Source organism: Hyaena hyaena, unplaced genomic scaffold, assembly GCF_003009895.1.
Source record: "Hyaena hyaena isolate Hyena2069 unplaced genomic scaffold, ASM300989v1 scaffold_15, whole genome shotgun sequence".
Lineage (NCBI taxonomy): Eukaryota > Metazoa > Chordata > Mammalia > Carnivora > Hyaenidae > Hyaena > Hyaena hyaena.
The window spans coordinates 5,579,887-5,598,699 of NW_024080647.1; the positions used below are offsets into that span (position 1 = coordinate 5,579,887).

Genomic DNA, 18,813 nt, shown 5'->3' on the forward strand with positions numbered 1-18,813 from the left:
AGCTGTATAGATTATTCTGTTATTTTTTTTAACTTTTCAAGAATTTATATCCTCTCTAGAAGTGGAATCCAAGGATGTGTTCAGTCATTAAGACTCATCTGCTAGATTTGAAATAACCTTGTTGCAGCTTAGTTTTTAGGAGACAGTCTGAGCTGTGAGGACTATTCTGATAGAGAAAATCAATTAATTTCATTATTCTGATCTTGTTGGTTAGTATACATATCTATATATCTGCTACCACCTAAGGCACATTTCATTATCTTGACTTCCTCTCTTCCTCTTTCTAATTGACTCTCTGTTTTTGTAATTATTCCCAGCTTGGCTTAGGCCACACCAACCATGTTCGAGAACCAACCCTGGTAACAGTCTTACAAGGGAAAAATGTCCGGCAGATCTCAGCTGGCCGCTGCCACAGTGCTGCATGGACAGCGCCACCTGTCCCACCAAGAGCACCTGGTGAGGGATGAACTCCTCTGTTCTGCAGCTTCTCTTTCAGTGGTGCCCAGCTGCGCTGTCTGCTTGCCAGTTTCAGACTGCATTCAGGCATCATTCTGAAACCGCCAGGCCCTCCCACACAGCTAAAGCACCCTTTGTGCTGCCAGCACTGTAAATACTTTCATAGCAGGTGATTCTCCTACAGGCTTTGGCACAAAGCACTCCCTCTCTGTACCCCTAAAAGAAGAAAACCTATCACTTAGGCAAGCAAAAATGTATAATGTTAGAGCAGGAGCTAAGTGTTTTTTCATATTTTTATGAAAGAAATGATGAATCATGGCTTTCTAAGGCTTGCTGTTAGGAGTAAAGATTAAAAGGTCTGAGGCCATTTGTCAAATTCTTCACCCCCAGTTCACCATTTGAAACATGTTGTCTCTCTGTACTGACACAGGAAAGAAAAAGTTGCCATTTTATTCCAGCATGTAGCAGGACTGATAAGTAGTTTTCTGCCTCTTTGTTTACTATGAAATCCTGTAGAGCTACAAAAATATTTAAAGAAAATGTGTATTTGTGTACTTAACATCCTACGGAATACTCTCCAGATTGGGTCCATCTTCGATTCCCCACAAGTGTGGGGCATTTATCGTTCTTAATACTTTTTTTTTTTAAATATTGGGGCCATTTCTCTTCTAGGTTCCTTAAGCCCTTTATATCTGCCATTCTCTGGTATCTAAGAGGCTAGAGTTTCCCTAAAGCAACCTTGTGCCTGGGAACTCAGTATTCCCTTCCCTTTTTGCTGACCTCTACTTCTAAGCCATAGGTCCCTGGGGAAGATTCGTCATAGAGAATTTTTTCTTTTAAATAGATACCCCTTAGAGAGCAAATAAGGACTGCCAAGTGGTGTCCAAACAAGCAAGAGATGGTTTCTGATTAACAGAATCCGGAATGAGCAGTGCTGTGCACACACTGACAGTTTCAGGTACTCAGGGGCTTCTTCAGCTTCCAGAGAGATTTCACTCTGGAAAGTGAAGCCTCCAGAGAGGCTATGCAGTGTGATGGTTAAAAGTCCAGACTCTGAATCCACATTGCCTGGGTTGAATCCTAGCTTCTCCACTTAGATCTTCAGACTCAGTTTCCTTGTCTGCAAAATGAGGATAAAATTTGCCCCTATTGTAAAGAGCTGATGTAAATCAAACAATTGTTGATGTAAATCAAACAATTTGTGTGAAACTTTTAAAAAAATTTTTTTCTACGTTTATTTATTTTTGAGAGACCGAGAGAGACAGAGCATGAGCAGGGGAGGGGCAGGGAGAGAAGGAGACACAGAATCTGAAGCAGGCTCCAGGCTCTGAGCTGGTAGCACAGAGCCTGATGTGGGGCTTGAACTTGAACTAATCGACCACGAGATCATGACCTGAGCCGAAGTCAGAGGCTTAACCGACTGAGCCACCCTAGTGCACCGAAACTCTTACAATAGTGCCCAACACATAGAAGTACTCAATGTTAGCTTTTACTAATAGTATTAATAAAATTAATTAGGAATAAAAATAAACTGGGAACTGAGGTGTACAAATCTTTAGTTACACGGAACTCAAATAAACAGTGTTGTATCTTTACTCCTTTATGCATTTTTAATAAGAGGGTAACTATGAATATGGTCCTTATAGTCCTTGCTTCTACAGAGCTCTTACTCCTCAGTACAAACTCTTCATGAATCATGCCCCATAGCTTTCCTTTTTCATGGTCACTTTCTGTCAGATCCCTAGTGAGTGTGGGAGGGGACTACTGAGCTGCTCACTTCTGTTTTCCAGAATTGCCTACCTAGTCCTGGCTTACATCTTGTGTTTTATGAAAATGGTCATTATTGAGTATGGAAGGAAGAATTTGGGGTGGGTGTGTGTGTGCGCGCGCGCGCGCGTGTGTGTGTGTGTGTGTGTGTGAAGGAACTGTTTAAGTTCCATAGTTAAATGGAAAACTAAATTAAATTAAAAATTTCGTGTGTGTGTGTGTGTGTGTGTGTGAAGGAACTGTTTAAGTTCCATAGTTAAATGGAAAACTAAATTAAATTAAAAATTTCCATAATGATAAATAAAAGAGATGCTTTAAAAACCAACACACCTGTATCAAAAAATAAATATGAATTGATGGAGAGAGGAAGTGATAAATATGTGATACGGCAAATATGGACAAATAGTAATTATGGAATTTAGGTGGTAGGAATGGGTGTTCATTGTACTCTTTCTCACCTTCTCCGTGTGCTTGAAAATTTTCCAAATGCTCAAAATGAAAGCAGTGCATTTTCCTTTACGAGTGTCTATTTGCTCTCTGGGCAGGTGTGTCGGTACCCCTGCAGCTGGGCCTGCCTGATGCAGTGCCCCCCCAGTACGGGGCGCTGAGGGAGGTGAGCATTCACACCGCAAGGGCCAGGCTCCGGCTGCTCTACCACTTCTCTGACCTCATGTACTCATCCTGGAGGCTACTGAACCTCAGCCCCAACAACCAGGTAACATGCTGGCATGGGAAGCGCTGCTCACCAGGTCCCAGGAAAACACTTCTTACTCTCTGCTCCCAAAAGATGTAGAAAAGGCAGCAGTTCTGTTTCCATTTTATTGCTGGTTTAGCAATAGTCCAGATACTGGTAACTATGCTGCTGGACACAAAGTAGTCTTCCTTACCTGTTTTGGTTTGTGTAGAGCTCAAGGAAATATGAATGGCTAAGCATGTATTTTCTGTAAAATCCAATATGTGACGTGATTTTTAAAACTTAAGCACACACAGATGTTAGCACCACAGCCTGAATGGTTCTGTAATGAATCTGAGATGCTGGGGAGACTTCCTTATCTCCTTACAAATGAGCATTCTGGGTCCTCTGGGGGAGATAAAGTAAATTTGGCTGATTTGACTGCCTTTGTAAGATGGTCTAGTAATTTAGGAAGAAAGCAAGCTGGCTGTGTTTGTGTAATGTGTAGGCATGCCTGCCAAAAAGTGTCACAGTTTGTAAAACTGTTAGCCAGAAATCCTTGGGTAACCAGTCATGGGTCATATGAGAGTTGACAGATCATTGTTAGAAATAGGTGTCAGCCAGGCGACAGAATCCTGTGCAGCACTAAAGAGAATGTTAGAAAACTGTTTGTAATTCGTGGGAGAACTGTTTATGATAAAAAGTGAAGTGAGAAAAACAGAAAATTGTATAAACAGTATGTTGTCAACAATATGAAAAATGTGTGCACACATGGAAGGAAACTGGAAAGAAATGAGAGTGAATACAGATTATGGATGATTCAGTTGTGTGTGTGTATGTGTGCGTGTGTCCTTTTCTGTATTTTCCAAGTTTTAAAAAGTGATAATCATACATTTTATCATGAAAAATATTTTAAGAAGTTATTAAGAGTTACTACTGTCAGGTTTGTGCTTTTTTTTAAATGTTTATTTTTGAGAGAGAGTGGGTGTGTGTGTGAGCGGGGGAGGGGTAGAGAGTGTGGGGACAGAGGATCTGTCTGCGCTGACAGCAGCAAGCCCGATGTGGGGCTTGAACTCAGACCATGAGATCGTGATCTCAGCTGAAGTTGGATGCTCAGCTGAGCCACCCAGACACCCCCAGGTTTATGCTTTTAATTCATAAAGAATTATGCTCTAAAAGTGAGAAGTGTTATTTCTTTTAAGCCTTAGATTGTTCCATTTCTGATAAGCTTACTTTCTGTTACAGAATAGTACATCTCATTATAATGCTGGAACTTGGGGCATTGTACAGGGACAGCTTCGGCCTTTGTTAGCCCCAAGAGTCTACACCCTCCCGATGGTGCGCTCCATAGGAAAAACCATGGTTCAAGGCAAAAACTATGGACCTCAAATTACTGTGAAGAGAATATCAACCAGGTTAGCATATGTGTGTATGTTTCACTGTCTAGCATTTTTTCAGATGAACCTTATTACTGACTAATCTCTGTGACCTTCAGCTTCCTCATTTGTAAACTAGGATAGTGACAGTGCTTCCCTTAGTGCCCAGTGTGGTTATAGTGGGCCTAGCGCACTGCTTGACTGTTGTTAAGCTGGCTTGTTCACTCACTGATGGGCAGATACCTTCAAGTGACCTTTGTGGTGGTTTGGGGAAATTAGTGAGAGTTGTATTTCATTCTGTTTTCTCTTTCTTTTAAAGAGGACGGAAGTGTAAGCCTATCTTTGTCCAAATAGCAAGACAAGTAGTTAAACTGAATGCATCAGACCTCCGCCTGCCCTCGCGAGCGTGGAAGGTTAAGCTGGTTGGTGAAGGAGCTGATGACGCTGGGGGAGTGTTTGATGACACGATCACAGAGATGTGCCAGGTATATTCATGCAGTGTTCCCTGCTGAGTCATCTGCTCAGGTGGTGGCTGTTTTTACTGTTTCCAGTGACTACTCTGACATGTTTTTATAAATGTAGCAAGGAAGCATTTGTGAGCCTTATATAAAAATCACGCTGTTAATGATGTATAAGTGAATTATAGCTAGGGCTTGTGAAATGATGTGTGAAGATACCTTACTGAATAAACGTCAGTGCTTAACCTCCTACTAATGACTCACAGTCTGTCGTGCTCTAATGCTGGCAGAGGAAACAATGATGACATGTATTGACATTTATGTAACAGACAAACCCAGGACCACCAGTGTGCTCTGATTCATTCTGGTGGTTTAGAACGAGTGAACTGCCAGGTTCTAGCGGAATTAGAAAAACAAATAATAAGAGTTTAGACCAGTTCTTACTTTGAGATCTGCAGTAACAGCTTTGCTTCCAGATCCTCTCTGACCCTTCTCACTTTGCCTAGTAGCAGGATTTTTCTAATAATTCCTGTGACTAAAATAACGTCTGACTCTCCTTTGTTGGGTGTATTTGAATATACCTATGCCCTGCTCACAGATGAACCCAACTCCTGCCCTGGACTGACTGTTAGTTCTGCATACTACAGGATATTTTCTACATGCAGAAGGTTTCTAGTTTCATTGTAAATTAAAGCCACACAAACTATAGAGTTGCCTGGTTGTCACATAACTATAAATTCCTCAAAATATTCTCTTTTCAATGTGATCCTTAGTTAATTTGTTCTCTTGATGCATTTGATTGTCATTTCTCAAAAACCTGTTCTTTGGTTTGCAGGAACTTGAAACTGGTATTGTTGACCTTCTTATACCCTCTCCCAACGCTACTGCAGAAGTGGGCTACAATAGGGATAGGTAAGCAAGTCAGCAAGTGTTTGTTGAGTATCTGTAGTTATAATGATAATGATAATATTAGTTCATTTATTTAGTGCTGTTTGCCAGGCACTGTTGTAAGTGCTTTACGTATATTATCCCACTGAATCCTCATTAGAACCCAAAGGAGTAGCAACTATTATTATTCCCTTTTCGCAGGTCAGGAAATTGGGGCACTTCCATCATAACTTTGCTATAGGACCAAGAGGGGAGAGGAAACTCAGACTTGATAATGAAACCTGACATTTTGTGTTTCTGAAGGCCTACATGGCCTCCCCTCAAGAACTTTTCTGCACCAAAATTCATCAGAAATATTAGCAATGCTATCAAGTCACAGCACTTAGTATTAGCAGTGATCTATATGAATCCTGCTTCGTGGACCTGTAAATGATAAATGATTTTAGGAAATAGGACATCCTGGTGGCTTAGGGACTAGTAGACCATTCAGCTGCTGTTCTATGGTTCTTCTAAAAATAATTCAAAATATGGTCCTTTTGCTGTCCAGAACAGTAGCCACAGGGCACATGTAACTGTTGGGACACTCGAAATGTGGTTAGAGTTGCTGAAGAACTGCATTTTACGTTTTATTTAATTAAGTTGAGTAGCCACATATGGCAGCTGACTACCAACCATATCGAACAGCACAGGTCTGGATTAGTGCTGTGGCTATTTGATAACTTATTCTAATAGAGATGAGGATAGTTTATCTGAAATATTTTCTTTAATTTTGCAGGTTCCTTTTTAACCCCTCTGCCTGCCTTGATGAACACTTAATGCAGTTTAAGTTCTTGGGGATCTTAATGGGGGTTGCCATTCGCACAAAGAAGCCCCTGGACCTCCACTTGGCCCCATTGGTGTGGAAGCAGCTGTGCTGTGTCCCACTCACCCTGGAAGACCTGGAGGAGGTGGATCTGCTCTACGTGCAGACCCTCAACAGCATTCTTCACATTGAAGACAGTGGGATTACCGAGGAAAGTTTCCATGAGGTGAATTTTTGCCAGTCTGCGTTCTGCTGGTATTGACTAGAATTTTTCTGTGTAAAACTCAGATCTAGTTTTCCACCGGCTATTTGACTAACGCCATGTCCCATTGCTGCCTGAGTAGCTCAGCCCCAGCGATTGAAACAGCTGCTAATAGGTAGAGTTGGCACCAGCACCCCAGCTTCTGCTCCTTCCTCTTCAGTCCACTCTCTGCCTGTCATAATGGACGAGCGAGGGGGCCCAGTTGGAGAGGGAGGCCTGGGGTAACCAGAGTTCATCAAGCCTAGTTTGAGAACAAAGGAATTTTTAACTACAGCCTGATAAGTCAGCGCATTCCCTTCTGATCAAGTGGCATGATTAGCTACCTGGATTCCTTGTTTTTATCCTTAAATATTCTTGATGTTATTACTGTTTTTACTGTATTTGTGTGTAATCTATTTTTGTTCAAAAAAAGGGTTTTTTTGTAAAATTTTTTTTTCCTCTTCTTAGATGATTCCTCTTGACTCTTTTGTCGGCCAGAGTGCTGATGGAAAAATGGTTCCCATAATCCCTGGTGGAAATAGTATCCCACTGACATTTTCCAACAGGAAGGAGTATGTGGAGAGAGCCATTGAATATCGACTTCATGAGATGGACCGACAGGTGAGATGACATTTGGATGTGCTTGTGAATGTTTGCAGTTGTCTTCAAAGAAGACTGAATTTTGGTGTGTGAACTTACTGTGTCAGTTAACTTGTATCTAAATTTCAGCCACTATTCGGAGACTGTTCAGGCCTTATCTGTGGATTTCCTCTTTTCTTATTCAGGGCCTGAGGACAGCCCTGAATTGGTCACTGGTTGGATTAAAGGGCCAAGCTCTCACCCAGGCCTTTAGACCCCAGCTTCTTGCTCTTCCCCAGTCTTGTTTGTCTGCATCTCTTACTTTCCGCAGCCCAGTGTCCCCACTCCAGCTGGGTTAGTCAGGGCCCATGCACGTGAACCCCTAAACACTGGTCTTGCAATCCCACATGAATCCCTCTTTCCCCCTCCTGCTGCAGTCTTTCAGGCCCCAGCTGAAAATTCATCTCCACAGGCCAGCTGTCCTCCAGGTCCATAGCCTATAGAAATCTTTTTTGTTACTTAAAAATTTGTTAAGATACCACAGTACTTCTGTGTTATGGTCTAAGAACTAGGCTGCAAAGTTTAGATTTTGTTTCTTTAATTAGCCTGTGAGACTTTGAGTGAAGTGTGTGTGTGTGTGTGTGTGTTTATACATGCATATATGTGTATATATATATATATTGTGTGTGTGTGTGTGTGTGTATCTTCAGTGTCCTTGTTCTGTGTTGACATGTAGTAAGCATTTAATAAATGATGAGAATGTGCTGAGTGACCATAGAAATGAACATTTTGTCCAAAAATGAGGCTTTTGGTTACACAGACCTTAATAGCCACTTTAGTAATACTCTATTTGCAGAATATGTTAGGGTTTTCTTGAGAGCTAGACTGAGACTCTAAGGCCATTTAGCAGTTTAAAGTGTATATATGTCCTGCACCCTTTGCTCCTGGTTCCTTCTTTGACTCTGGCTTTGGGCCAAGTCCAGTCAGAATACTGTTACCCTTAGCTTAGTAAAAGCAAGTCCTGTGAGCGATGCTGTTAACAACAGCCAGGCCCTAGGGTTTGTCTCAAGGTCTTCAGAATTTTAATCCTCAGAGTACATAACTGACTAAAAATATATCACCCCTGCATGCCAGGTTGGGACCAGGCACCCTCAGGAGCCATTTTTCCTATAGTTACTCTGTAAGATAAGGGTTACTATCACCATTTCACAGATGAAAGCACAGAGTCCAGAGAAATGAAGTAATGTGCCCAAGGCAAAGCCAGGATCCCAAACCAGGTTTAACGGTGGGGTCTAGGCTCTTCTGCTGGCCCTTCCTTTGAGGGTCGGATTGACCCTCTACTCTCCGTCAGCTGAGCTCTTCTCTGCCCTGGCTTTGTTCCTTTCTCAGAAATGAGGCCTTCTTCCTCTCTTACTTCCTTCTTGTCTCTTAGAACCCAGTGTTCTTCCCATAGCTGTCCCCATTTGTCCCCTGCCAAGCAGCCAGCCCCATACCTCAGCCTCATTTTTTTCCCCAGACAGCCTTTGGCTTGTATTCTGCCAGGCAGCACAGCTTATGTTGGGGCACACTTTGGCTAGGGTATTCTCTTTAATACCATTACAGACTGCCCTCGCTGTCAGTCCTCTTCTTAGCCCGGCAGGACAGCTTTGTACCATCACAACCCCAGGGCCTTCCCCAAGGTGTGGCTCCTGTTTAGGTCCTCAGATTTTGTTTTGCTTTTTATCATTGTCGGTTCTGAGTTGGCCAAGAGTGAAGAAGTATTTAAGAACAAATCTTGAAGGGTGATGAGTCTGTGCATGGGACGTGCATTGCTATGCAACCTCGGGCTGTTCTTTTTTTTTTTTTTTTTTTAAGTTTATTTATTGAGAGAGAGAGAGAGAGAGCACACAAATGGGAAAGGGGCAGAGAGAGAGAGGGGGAGAGAATCCTAAGCAGACTCCACACCACCAGTGCAGAGCCTGATGCAGGGCTTGAACTCACGAACTGCAAGATCATGATCTGAGCTGAAGCCAGACATTAACTGACTGAGCCACCCAGGTGCCCCTCCTTAGGGGGCTTTTTGTAAACAGCTTTGGGCAGCCCCTGGCGGCTCCCACTCCACATTCCCCCAGCTGACCTGTTCTCAGCACTGCACTTGGAGAAAAGCAGCAGTGTAACTGTCCGGTCATACAGACTTGCGTTAAAAATTCTTGTCATGGTCATGTGAGAAGCGATCATTTGCCTCATTTCTCAAATGAGAAAATTAAAGGAAGAAGTGGAGCTCAGACCCCAAGTCTCCTGATTAAATTCTCTGTCCTTTCTATTACCTTCCTATAGAAAGACTTGCCAATTTTACTTTCTTTGTACATTTCAAAATTTTTTTCTACAATGAGCACAAATAAGTTTTACGAAAGGATAGAATTATCTTCAAAAGAAAAATACGAATGACAAAAACAGTAGAAGCTAGACACATCTTCCAGGAGCTTCTTACCCTGATGAGGAGACCAAGTAGCCCACAGAGCCCCTGGGGAGCAGCGCGCGGCCACATGTGATTAGGGATATGAGTGCGGCTGGCACTGCGGGGGCCCCCAGCGGGCTGGGTTTTGTGGGGGTGGAAGGCAGGCTCCTAAATTGACTTGATCTGGGACCAGAAGGAGAAAAGAAGTCCCACAAGCAGGGAGAAGCCATTACAAAGGGTCAGCGGCAGGGGCGGGTGGGCCATTTTCACCTGGAGTTCTAGGGACAAGTAGAGGGTCTGGGGAACCAGCAGGTGGAAGTTGCCCGGTCTACGTGCACACTGTAACGACCACCTCTCCTGGGAGCAGGTAGCTGCAGTCCGGGAAGGAATGTCCTGGATAGTCCCTGTGCCGCTGCTGTCCCTCCTCACGGCAAAGCAGCTGGAGCAGATGGTGTGTGGGATGCCCGAGATCTCTGTGGAAGTTCTGAAGAAGGTGGTCCGGTACCGGGAGGTGGACGAGCAGCACCAGCTGGTGCAGTGGTTCTGGCACACGCTGGAGGAGTTCTCCAATGAGGAGCGGGTGCTTTTCATGAGGTTTGTGTCGGGAAGATCTCGGCTCCCAGCCAACACCGCTGACATTTCTCAGAGATTTCAAATCATGAAGGTTGATAGGGTAAGTACGCTCTCCCGCCTTCCTGGCTAACGTCCGCCCTGCTGCCTCCTCGTTGCTTGCGTTTTGGGAAAACTAAATTGGTGACCCTCAAGTAGGCCTGCCAGTTCAGGCTTACTGTTTGGAATTTCCAGATTTAAAAAAATCAAGCAGAAAAACTTGTTAAGAAATAGAACTTGACTGAAAAAAGCCCTAAATGGATGTAGAGCGCACACTACAACCAGCAACATTTGCTAAACCCTCCGGTACCCTCCTGAGGAACACTGAGCTTGGCAGCAGGCTCATCTTGTTGCCTCTGTCCTTATTTCCTCTGCTTTTCATGGTGTGACTTGTGTACTCGGGCAGGGTCTTGTCTGTTTTCACAAAGACACTAAGCAGTAATTGGCGCACGTACTGTAGAGAACGGGAGCGGCAGGATGCACTCTGTGGCTGCTGTGCGGCGCCCTCCCTGGAGCGGGCGGTGCGGCTTCTCTGCGGCACAGCCGCAGCCCAGCTGCCATTTTGACAGATGGCTTAGGAATAAAAGGGCTCAGAGCCTTAAATGCATGCTGCTGCCACAGTCGTCTTTCTCAAGCACCCATCTGACCATGTCACTCTTCTTGCACACTGCTCAGGAACCCCTTGACTCGAGCGTAAATGCCAACTGCCTTAAATACCTTCACAATCTGGCCTCTGTCCCTGCTTTCTGATAACACCTCTTAACACATACTGCATTCTGTCCATAACAGACTGCTTGCCTTTTTTCCTGACAGACCACGCTATTTCTAAACTCCTGTGCCTTCTGCTTTAGGGGGTTCTCCTTCACACCCTTTTGTATCTCTGCCTGGCAAGCACTCACTTATCCTTTAGTCCCAACACCAACGTCATCTCCTCCAGGAAGTCCTCTTGGATGCTTTCCTGCTTCCCCTGACCCTTCCTGAGGGCAGACTTGGATCTCCCTCTGTCTATCTCCTGGACACTTGGCACATCCCTTGAACCCAGCATCAAATTAGAATTGTGTCTGTGTTTCCTCCTATCTCTTAACTCCCAACCCCTCAAGCGCTGGGCAGTCTTCTGAGCAGGGCCCATCGTGTTTATTCTGGAAACAGTAAGGAAAGTAGGGCCTCTTCACACAAGGACCCTTCCTGCCAGTTTCAGCATCTGCCTTTCTGGTGTTTTTCCAATAACCATTCCTAGAGGCGGCTGCAGCCAAAACTGTCCCTCCCCCACGGCCTCCCGAAGCTGCCGGCCTGGGCTAGACTTGTTGAAGAGGCCGTGCACAGGAAGAGCTGTGAAAAGACCCTTTCCATAAATTTTCTACATGACTTACCAGAAACTAGAAGTTGTAAATCTGTTTTGTTGCTTCAGAGAGAGGTGGGTAGAGGAAATGGTTTGCTTCTATTCAGCTCTGGAAAAAACCCTTGCCTTCTGTCTGTCCCAAGCTACCCCTGCCATCCTGGGAGTTAATCCACCACTAATCCCCTGCCTGAGGCTTTTCAGCGGCAGAAAACTGACCACTATGGGTCCTTCCTTTGTGACGTAGACCAGTTGCTCCACCTGCCAAATCAGAGGCACCTGTTGACTTTCTCCTTCAGTGTCTTTGCTTGTTGTGGTTTTTCTGCATTTGAGCTTTCTGTGTCCTCACTGACTCAGGCACAGTTAGGCTTCTAGGCCCTCCATCTCCTACCTCTTTGAAATGCACTTACCAGGTGTAGGGCTCTGAGGAGGAGGAGGAGGAAGGGGAAGGGGAGGAGGAGAAGAACCAGTTTCAAGGAGTTGAGCAAGAAAGAGAAGGCAAGTCCTTTTTTAAAAATTTTTTTTTTTAAATATTTTTTTGTTTTTCTAGGAGAGAGAGAGAGACAGCGTGAGCAGGAGAGGGTCAGAGAGAGAGGGAGTCACAGACTGAAACAGCCTCCAGGCTCTGAGCTGGCAGTCAGCACAGAGCCCGACGCGGGGCTCGAACCCACGAACCGCGAGATCATGACCCAAGCGAAAGTCGGACGCTTAACTGACTAAGCCACCCAGGCGCCCCAAAAACTTTCTTTTAATATTATACAAATGTAATCTCAGTACTGCCATGACAGATAGTTTGGCAGCTAGTTGTATTTGCAGGGAGGGCCAGAGAGCATATGCCGTCTCCCTAGTAGCGGCCTTTTCCACTTTTCACGTATGTGGCGTGCCTCCCAGTCGGCCTCAAGCATACGCGGTTTTGTGTGCTGTGTTTAGTTCAGTCTGTCCCAGGCATTTTTCTGTTTTGCTGCTAGTCATCGTACTGATCATTTTAAATGCCGGTGTCACTCACTGTCAGTTAGATGGATGGACTAGGATTTAATTCACTGCTCCTTCCTCGTGTGAGCTCTGCTGGCAGCCATGGCAGGTGAGGGACTCATATGCACACTGGGAGGGATTGGCCTGGGGGGGGCCGTAGGAGCGCAGCCACTCCCTCCCAGCTCCTTCCATTTCACTCCCTGGGGGCCGCTGGTCCCTGCTGCAGCTTCCAGTCTGCACTCTCCCGGTCAAAGGGAACGAACTCTGCCGCACTGTCACTCAGGGCAGGAAGGCACTGTGCAGAGTGTGTTCTCCCCTGTGATCTTGCCGGTCAGGGCTTGCTCTCACTTTGCACACGGGGCCACTGGGGGAGTGAGGACAGGAAGGAGCCGTCTTCGCCAAAAACCTTGATGGCCGTGGGACACCAGAGCCCACGTTCCTTTTCCACCACAGCACAGTGTCTCCTTCCCCTCGAGGCGGCCCTGCAGTCATGTCTGTGGACCCCATCTTGAAGGCTGGGAGCAGTGCTTTCCTGATGGGGGGGTGGTGGTAGTGACGGGTACCTGTGACGCCCGATGATGCAGTCACCACTCCGGGTCTGTCTCTCCACAGCCTTACGACAGTCTGCCTACCTCACAGACCTGCTTCTTCCAGCTGCGGCTGCCCCCCTACTCTAGCCAGCTGGTCATGGCCGAGCGCCTGCGCTATGCCATCAACAACTGCCGCTCCATCGACATGGACAACTACATGCTCTCGCGGAATGTGGACAATGCCGAGGGCTCCGACACCGACTACTGACTGCGCAGGGGCCACCGGCCCCTTTTCTCAGTGATGCTTACTTCCAGTTTCATGTGGATACACTTTTATGGTAACTACATAGGTGTTTTAGGAACATAAACCGACATTATTAAACAGTGGCCACATTTAGTAACTCTAAATGTAACAAAGAAATTAGATGTTTTTATTTTTCTGTGATTGTACAAAAAAAAAAAAACAAAGTGCTCTCAGTCAGGTTTTTCCCCTCCACATTTTTGGTCACTTTTGATAAGTTTGCATGGAACCATTTTGGTGCATTTTTAGTTGGGAATGGTACATTTTTGTAAACCCACCCAGTGAACATGAAATTGTACATTGTGTATAATTGTTCATTAGAAAGGACAGTTTTACATGAATATTCATATATTTATTTTGTTTTAATTTGAATTGCCTGTGCAGGGTTCCTTATGCAGAGAAATAAAGCCGATGCAGGAACAGAGCGTGGGCTGCTTTTGTTACCTCTAGTGGAGCCTCTGACTGAGAAGGAACAGTCTCCGGGGCTGGTCTCTCTCTGACAGTGTTTTGACCCATCAGAACATTTCTCACCGAGAGGGAGCTTTGCTTGGAGATGACAGAGCAGCCGCTGGAGTGGGAAGCCCCTACTTTCATTTATTCTGTCATCCTGGGTGCCTTACTTTGTCCCCTCACGCCAGGGCCCCTGTGTCAGCCCCTTGGCCTGACCTCTCAGCAACCCCTTTCCAACTCTGAAGCCAGTCTGAGTGTAACATGCTAACAAGAGCCTCTCCAGAACACTCCAGGGGGAGCCGCTCTCCTAGGCGAGGAGGAAGCTGACGAGTAACATGACTTAATCCTACCTGCAAGGAGCAAGTGGGGCTCAGATGGGGGCTTAGAGAGCGGGGCAGTGTACGTCACGCGGAGGACCGCCGTTGCTGGGAAGCACTGCGCGCACATGCATGAGTGACCACGGGAACGAGCGGGTGAATGTGTGAGTTCATATGAGACCCAGCGAGTGGCTCTCATAGCCTTGAATGGTGGATGGTGGGGAGTTGTGCACAGGCTGAGGAAGGGGTTACACTTACTGAGCGGGTAGTTCTGGGAGAGGGGCCATCGCAAGAGCAGCTGTGAAGGCTGGCCGCCGACAGTGGAACAGGAAGAGGGCGAGGCCTTTGAGTGGTTTGTCTTCATCTACAGCAAGTTCATGCCACAAGCTGCTGCGCTACTTCATGGTCTAGGGATAGTCCACACAAGTGAGGTGCCAGGTAGAGAGCTCTGCAGGCACTTGTTTTTCACAAGAAAGATGGAAAGTGTTTTCGAAGAGAAATTAGAAGAAAGATACAGTTTTGTGGTACACAGATCTTTCCCAGTGACAGTACTTCGAATGACGACATGTTAGTTTTATTGAAGACAGGCTTCCATTGGAATTGGGACTCAGAGGCAGTAACTACAGCTTCTGGAAAGCCACAGAGGTTCTGGGCAAAGACGAACCTTTAATACTTGATGTGAGAGCTCAGTGAGTAGGAGCAGGAGCAGTGAAGGCCTCTGGGCTTGAAGCACTCAGCCCACCTCAAGTGCGCGGGAAGCCACTGCCCAGGCCTCTGGGCCAGGAGGGAACTGAGAGGTGAGAGGCCTTCGGGTGTTGCTGAGGACCCGGACGATGCCAGGAGACGGGTCTCTTAGAGCCTTCTGGGCTGCTTCCTGGTAACAAGTGGCTCTTGCCTCTCGCTGAGCTGGGCTGAGTGGGCCGAGCTGAAGCCTACATCTGCAGTCTCAGAGTTTATTTTAAATAAAAATAACGCCACAACCTTTGAAAGGCTTTGGCCTTTGCTGCCACATTTGACTCTGGACTGTGGGGCAAAGGTACCCTCAGCAGGCTGATGCTCATGGTGCCAGGCCCCACCTGTCAGGCCTCCTGAATCGCTTTTCAAGAGGTCTGACCCTGCAAGGACAATCTGTACAGACACCTTGATTTCATAACAGATGCCATTTCTATGCTGGAAACCTTTTTTTTTTTTTTTCATTTGCTGATTTTTAGAAGCCATGGGAGACACAGGAAGGTAGGAGTCTCTGGTCTGAGGTGCTGAAGTGGGCCTGGCACAGGTGTTGATTTTCCCAAGTTCACTTTCAGGCTTGGGCAGTTCTTTTGTTTGCTGGATTCATTCAGTTAAATACTTGCAGTTTTTATGACCCTGACGTAGTCTCCAGAGAACTTGGGCCCCCAGCCTTTAAAATTTAAGATTTCCCCAGAGGCCCTTCAAGGTGCACCTTTGTTCTGGGCCTCCCAGCTCTGTGGCCCTTACCTGGCTCTGCCAGTCAGATGTGGTGAACTTGAATTTTAGCAAAAAAGACAAGTCTTGGGCATTGGATCCTACGGCTGGAGGAATCCTGGAACTAAAGGGTCAGGTGATGTCTCCTTCCACAGATCACCAACCTGAGGTCTGGAGAGGGAAAGTGCTAGATCACAAGAGTGTACAGGCTAGAGCTGGGAGCGCCGGCTTCCTGTGAGCACACAGTTCCCTCCAGACAGCCCACCTGTGCAGAATTGGGCCCGTGTGTCCCTGTAAGGCAAGCCTCGCAGCGCCACCTCCTCCCAGGAAGCTCCCCCTGCCAAGGCCAACACCGTGCGGTGACTGGCATCAGCCTTCCACCAGGGAGCAGTGTCCTGCCCCAGTGCCCGTGCCAAGGCTCTGTGCCCTCCCCCTAGCTTTTCCTCCGTGGAGCCATTGGCTGCCTTGGCCAAAATGGAGTGAAGAGCGCATTCAGGAGCTGGAGAAAGTTTGTAGTCTGTTCTAATGGAAGCTGTGAGGACACGGGTAACCTCGACAAGTCATTTTCGTGGCTTTGCAACACTGGGCGCCTAGCTCCCCGGGCGCATGTGGGGGTGCCTTGGGCTTTCTGGCTCTGCCCTTGCTGAACTGTGCCTGCTGATGGAACACAGACCCTGTGGGAGCTGGGGTCAGTCTTCAAGCTCGGCTCAAAGGCTCTGTTCTCCCTCCGGTGTTCCTGGATCACCCCCATATAGACCCAGCTTGCTTCTTCCTGTGCCCAGGCCTTGTGGGTTCTGCCAGGCACTTGGCTTTTCCAGGCCCCCACAGATGTGAGGACAACTTTCCCTACCCCAGCCCTCCAGGCAACTGCGCATTTAGACCTGATCTCATCAGAGTGTCAGAGAGGGTGCTGGTCCTATTTTAGAGATAAACAGGCTCTGAGAGGTCCTAAGTTGTCAGAAGTGATGGATGGCAGAACACTCAACACTCCCTTCAACCCCAGATGATTGAGTCTGTGGATTAATTAGGCATGTGATGCCCCTTGTTCTATGCAAACCTGAGAGATCTTGAGCATTGTTACTGATCAAGCAGGGGACTGTGTTCTGTCAAGGGCTTTGCTCAGTGCCCAGTGATGTGAACAGCACCTGTTAGAAGGCAGAGCGGAGAGCCATCTCATCAGTGCCTGACCTCCGGGTGTACCTCAGATGGCCCTCGGCTCAGGGACCCCAAGCTCCGTGGAGGGGGTGGGGCCCAATTCAAGCAGAGAAACAGTGTTGGACACAGCTGTCAGGCTATCAGTTCTGTGATCAGTACAGCCTCAGTCTGTGAGGGTTTACTCAGCACCAGAGGCTTAGCCAGGGAATTTAACCCTCATTTATAAAATAGCTTCCATGGGGAAAGGGGAAAAGGGCCTCAGGTTACCCTATTCCCGCTGAACTTGCAGTGACTTCTGCTTTACAAACATGTCTTAATCCTTAGAAGAACCCTGCAAGCAAGATTCTCTAGCAATCCCAATCCACAGATTAAAAGGCTGAGGTCCAGAGGCACCTGCCTGGCTCAGTCAGTTAAGCATCCGACTCTTGATTTCAGCTCAGGTCATGATCTCACAGTTTATGAGACTGAGCCCCGAGGAGGACTCTGCCAACAGCACAGAGCCTGGGTGGGATTCTCTCTCTCTCTCTCTCTCTCTCTCTGCCCCTCCCTCGCTCATACAAGCTCACGCCCTCACTCTCTATAAAATAAGCTTTAAAAAAGGAAAAAAATGTGAGGTCTGGAGAAGGCTGACTGCTCTCAGAGGAGAGCCCGAAACTAGGATTCTGTTGTTCCCCAGACTAAACCACCAACTCAGGGCAAACAGGACCTGCTGAGAATGCAGGCTTATCAGAGATAATAAAAGCAAAGCCCTGGGGTTTAAGTGGCACTATTTTAAACAAACATTTAACCCCGTGGAAGCCTGATTTCAACATTGTTTGCAGGAGTGGGGGGAAGGCCTGCAAGGCCTCCTTCCAGAGTCCAGAGCTGTGGTGGGTAAACTGGAAAACCACCCACCCAGAGGAGAGGGGTCCTCCCAGTGTAGCTGGCGGCCTGAGGGAGCCGGCTCTCCCCACACAAGGATGCAAAGGAATTCCGCCAGGCGGGGTGTCAGTGCAATTACCCATCTGTTTCTGGGCTGAGCACCGCAAGACGAGGGGCCCCAGGCGCAGCTGAGGCCTTTGGCAGACCCTGGAGGGATTGGGCTGGCCTGGGTTGTGGTTTGCGTGCCAACAGGTTCTGCCTGGAGAAATTTCAGCTCCTCTGGCTCACCTGTGTATCATCTCTGCTTAGGGCCCTGGCTCCTGCTGGGAGCCGGCTGGGTGGGCGGCCTCCAGCTCTCATTTCATGCTCACAATAACCCGTGAGGCCCCCAACTGCCACCCACATCCCTACTTCTCCTGTGTTTCCTGCTCACCTTTCCTCCTCACTCACTCCGCTCCAGCCACGCTAATCACCGGGCCTCCCCTAACTCACCGGCTCTGTCCTTGGTCTGGAGCCTTTGCACCAGCTATTCCCTCCGCCTGGAATATTTTCCTGCCAGATGCTGCTTGGCCCCCTCCCTCACTTCATGGTTCAGATGCTGCCACCTCAGGCTTACATTGGTCAACCCCCTTTTAAGTTGCTTCCCTCTCCCCAGACCTTTGCCAACAATCGCCAGATATCGCCAGATACACCTTACCTGGTGCTTCCCCCGCTCCCCCCTCCATAGTTTTTTTTTTTTTTTTTTAATACCAATTACTATCTCTTCTACTAGAAGGTAAGCTCCATGAAAATGGAATGTCTCTTTTTTTCCTCGCTGGTACCCAGTATTGGGCAACCCGTGAGTAGGGATGGAGACTCTCTTTCCCAGAACAGGAATACCTGGCTTCAAGTGACTAAAGGGCCCAGGTGGGCGCTGGGGGTGGGCGGAGCCAGAGTGTGGGCGTCAGGCCGCCCGCCGCCTGCGCGGCCCGCAGTGCTCCCTGCCTTTCCCTCTTTCCCAAGTTTTCACCGCGTACCTGGGACCAGGAGGCTGCTGGGTGGCCGAGAGCCAATACTTCGTGGCTAAAGGTGAGGCTTCAGTGACCGCCCTGAAATTGTAAGTCAAGGCGTGTGCCCGTGTTGAGCAAATCCAGCATGTAAAAATCTAACTTTGTATCAGCTT

At 47.3% G+C, this 18,813-nt stretch overlaps 1 protein-coding gene and 1 long non-coding RNA gene across 9 annotated transcripts in view; both read left to right on the plus strand.

Annotated features, from left to right (window-relative positions):
- HERC1 (HECT and RLD domain containing E3 ubiquitin protein ligase family member 1) overlaps positions 1-13,849 on the plus strand; it is a 191,209-nt gene extending 177,360 nt beyond the window's left edge. For all 8 annotated transcript variants that reach the window (XM_039219818.1, XM_039219859.1, XM_039219846.1 and 5 more), the window contains 9 exons: positions 318-456; positions 2,769-2,938; positions 4,142-4,311; positions 4,592-4,757; positions 5,566-5,642; positions 6,394-6,646; positions 7,130-7,282; positions 10,045-10,350; positions 13,207-13,849. In XM_039219818.1, the coding sequence (XP_039075749.1) occupies positions 318-456; positions 2,769-2,938; positions 4,142-4,311; positions 4,592-4,757; positions 5,566-5,642; positions 6,394-6,646; positions 7,130-7,282; positions 10,045-10,350; positions 13,207-13,392 (1,620 nt within the window). In that variant the 3' untranslated portion in view covers positions 13,393-13,849. The remainder of the gene's footprint in view (positions 1-317; positions 457-2,768; positions 2,939-4,141; positions 4,312-4,591; positions 4,758-5,565; positions 5,643-6,393; positions 6,647-7,129; positions 7,283-10,044; positions 10,351-13,206) is intronic.
- A 4,739-nt stretch (positions 13,850-18,588) lies between these two features.
- LOC120221503 overlaps positions 18,589-18,813 on the plus strand; it is a 51,029-nt gene continuing 50,804 nt past the window's right edge. Inside the window, exon 1 of the long non-coding RNA XR_005525816.1 lies at positions 18,589-18,719. This is a non-coding gene — a long non-coding RNA (uncharacterized LOC120221503). The remainder of the gene's footprint in view (positions 18,720-18,813) is intronic.